This window comes from Lucilia cuprina, chromosome 2, assembly GCF_022045245.1.
Source record: "Lucilia cuprina isolate Lc7/37 chromosome 2, ASM2204524v1, whole genome shotgun sequence".
Lineage (NCBI taxonomy): Eukaryota > Metazoa > Arthropoda > Insecta > Diptera > Calliphoridae > Lucilia > Lucilia cuprina.
This window is the reverse complement of record NC_060950.1, coordinates 64686411-64687723: the sequence shown is the minus strand read 5'-3', so window position 1 is coordinate 64687723 and position 1313 is coordinate 64686411. Positions and strand designations below refer to the sequence as shown.

Here is a 1313-nt window from a genome sequence, read left to right as displayed (position 1 = left end):
CCACAAAAGAAAAACAAAACCAAACCAAAACTTCTAAAACTAACACAACTATCATCAAACAACTCTTCTAAACAGAAACTTTATACTGCTGCTCCTCTCGCTCTCTCTCTATCACTCTATCTCTGTCTCTTTTTCTCTCGCCAACCCCCTCTTCAATTTCATAACTTCTGTGTCTTACCAAACAATGGCTTCTTCTTTATTGGATTTAGATGATTTAATAGAATTTCAATTGGAACGTCTTAATTTTGATGATCTCAACTATAAAGATGAATTACAATTACAACGTCAACTCTTGGATTTGGATGCTTTACAATGTTCGCAACGTCGTCTCAAACATAACCTGACAAAAACTTTAGCCAATCAACAGCATCAGGCTTTACAGGTTCCCGAGGCTTCATCATGCACAGATTTACCCTCCTCATTGGCGGCCGGTGAGACTGTAGGTCCTTCACCACATCATCACAATAATAGTAGTAATAGTAATAATAATAACAACAATAACATCAACAACAATAGCAGTAGTACGGGTGCCATTGCCCGCAGCAGTAGCGGTCGTCGTGCTAAAAGCCGTGATGTGGCGCCTGTGGGTGGTAGTGTTCAAAATATTGCCAATGGTAGTATAGAAATAGCTATGGAAGATTTAGGACCCGGTGCGGTGGGTGGCGAGAATGGTCGTGGTGTGCTGCGCGGCAATGTTAGTTTGCCTAGTTTTAGTGATAGTGAGGAGGAGGCCTTCAACATAGATCACCAAAAGGAATTTAGGTAAGATAACAAACATAGAGTTTTATATACTAACGTATAAGTGAATGCAGATCCACAAGTGCTTGTTTGATTCTAAACCGAACAGTGTCTGTCTAAAACTTTTTGAAATTCCATAGAATACCAAACAGGTGTAATTAAATTTCTATTTTACCTAGACTAGACTATAAAAAAGATTATAGATTATACTTTGGAATAGACTGTAGGGTGGATTAGTTACTAGCGTAGACAATAGACTAGACTTGAATGGATTGTCTATAGACTAGAGTGTAGACTAGATAATCGACCAGATTATATAGACTAGACTACAAACTAGACAATAGAATAGATAAAAGAATATACTATAGACTATATATTAGATTGTATACTTGACTATAGATTAGATAATAGATTTGACTATAGACCACAGACTAGACTATAGACTAGAATGCAGACTAGACTGCAGAATAGACTATAGACTAGACTGCAGACTAGACTATAGACTAGACTATAGACTAGACTATGGACAACACTATAGACTAGACAATAAACTAGACTATAGACTAGACTATTGA

At 37.0% G+C, this 1313-nt stretch overlaps 1 protein-coding gene across 1 annotated transcript in view; it reads left to right on the top strand.

Moving 5' to 3' along the window:
- The window catches only part of LOC111683923, a 17929-nt gene that overhangs the window by 11183 nt on the left and 5433 nt on the right, over window positions 1-1313 (top strand). Inside the window, exon 4 of the mRNA XM_046955977.1 lies at window positions 210-762. Coding sequence (XP_046811933.1) covers window positions 210-762 — 553 coding nt within the window. The remainder of the gene's footprint in view (window positions 1-209; window positions 763-1313) is intronic.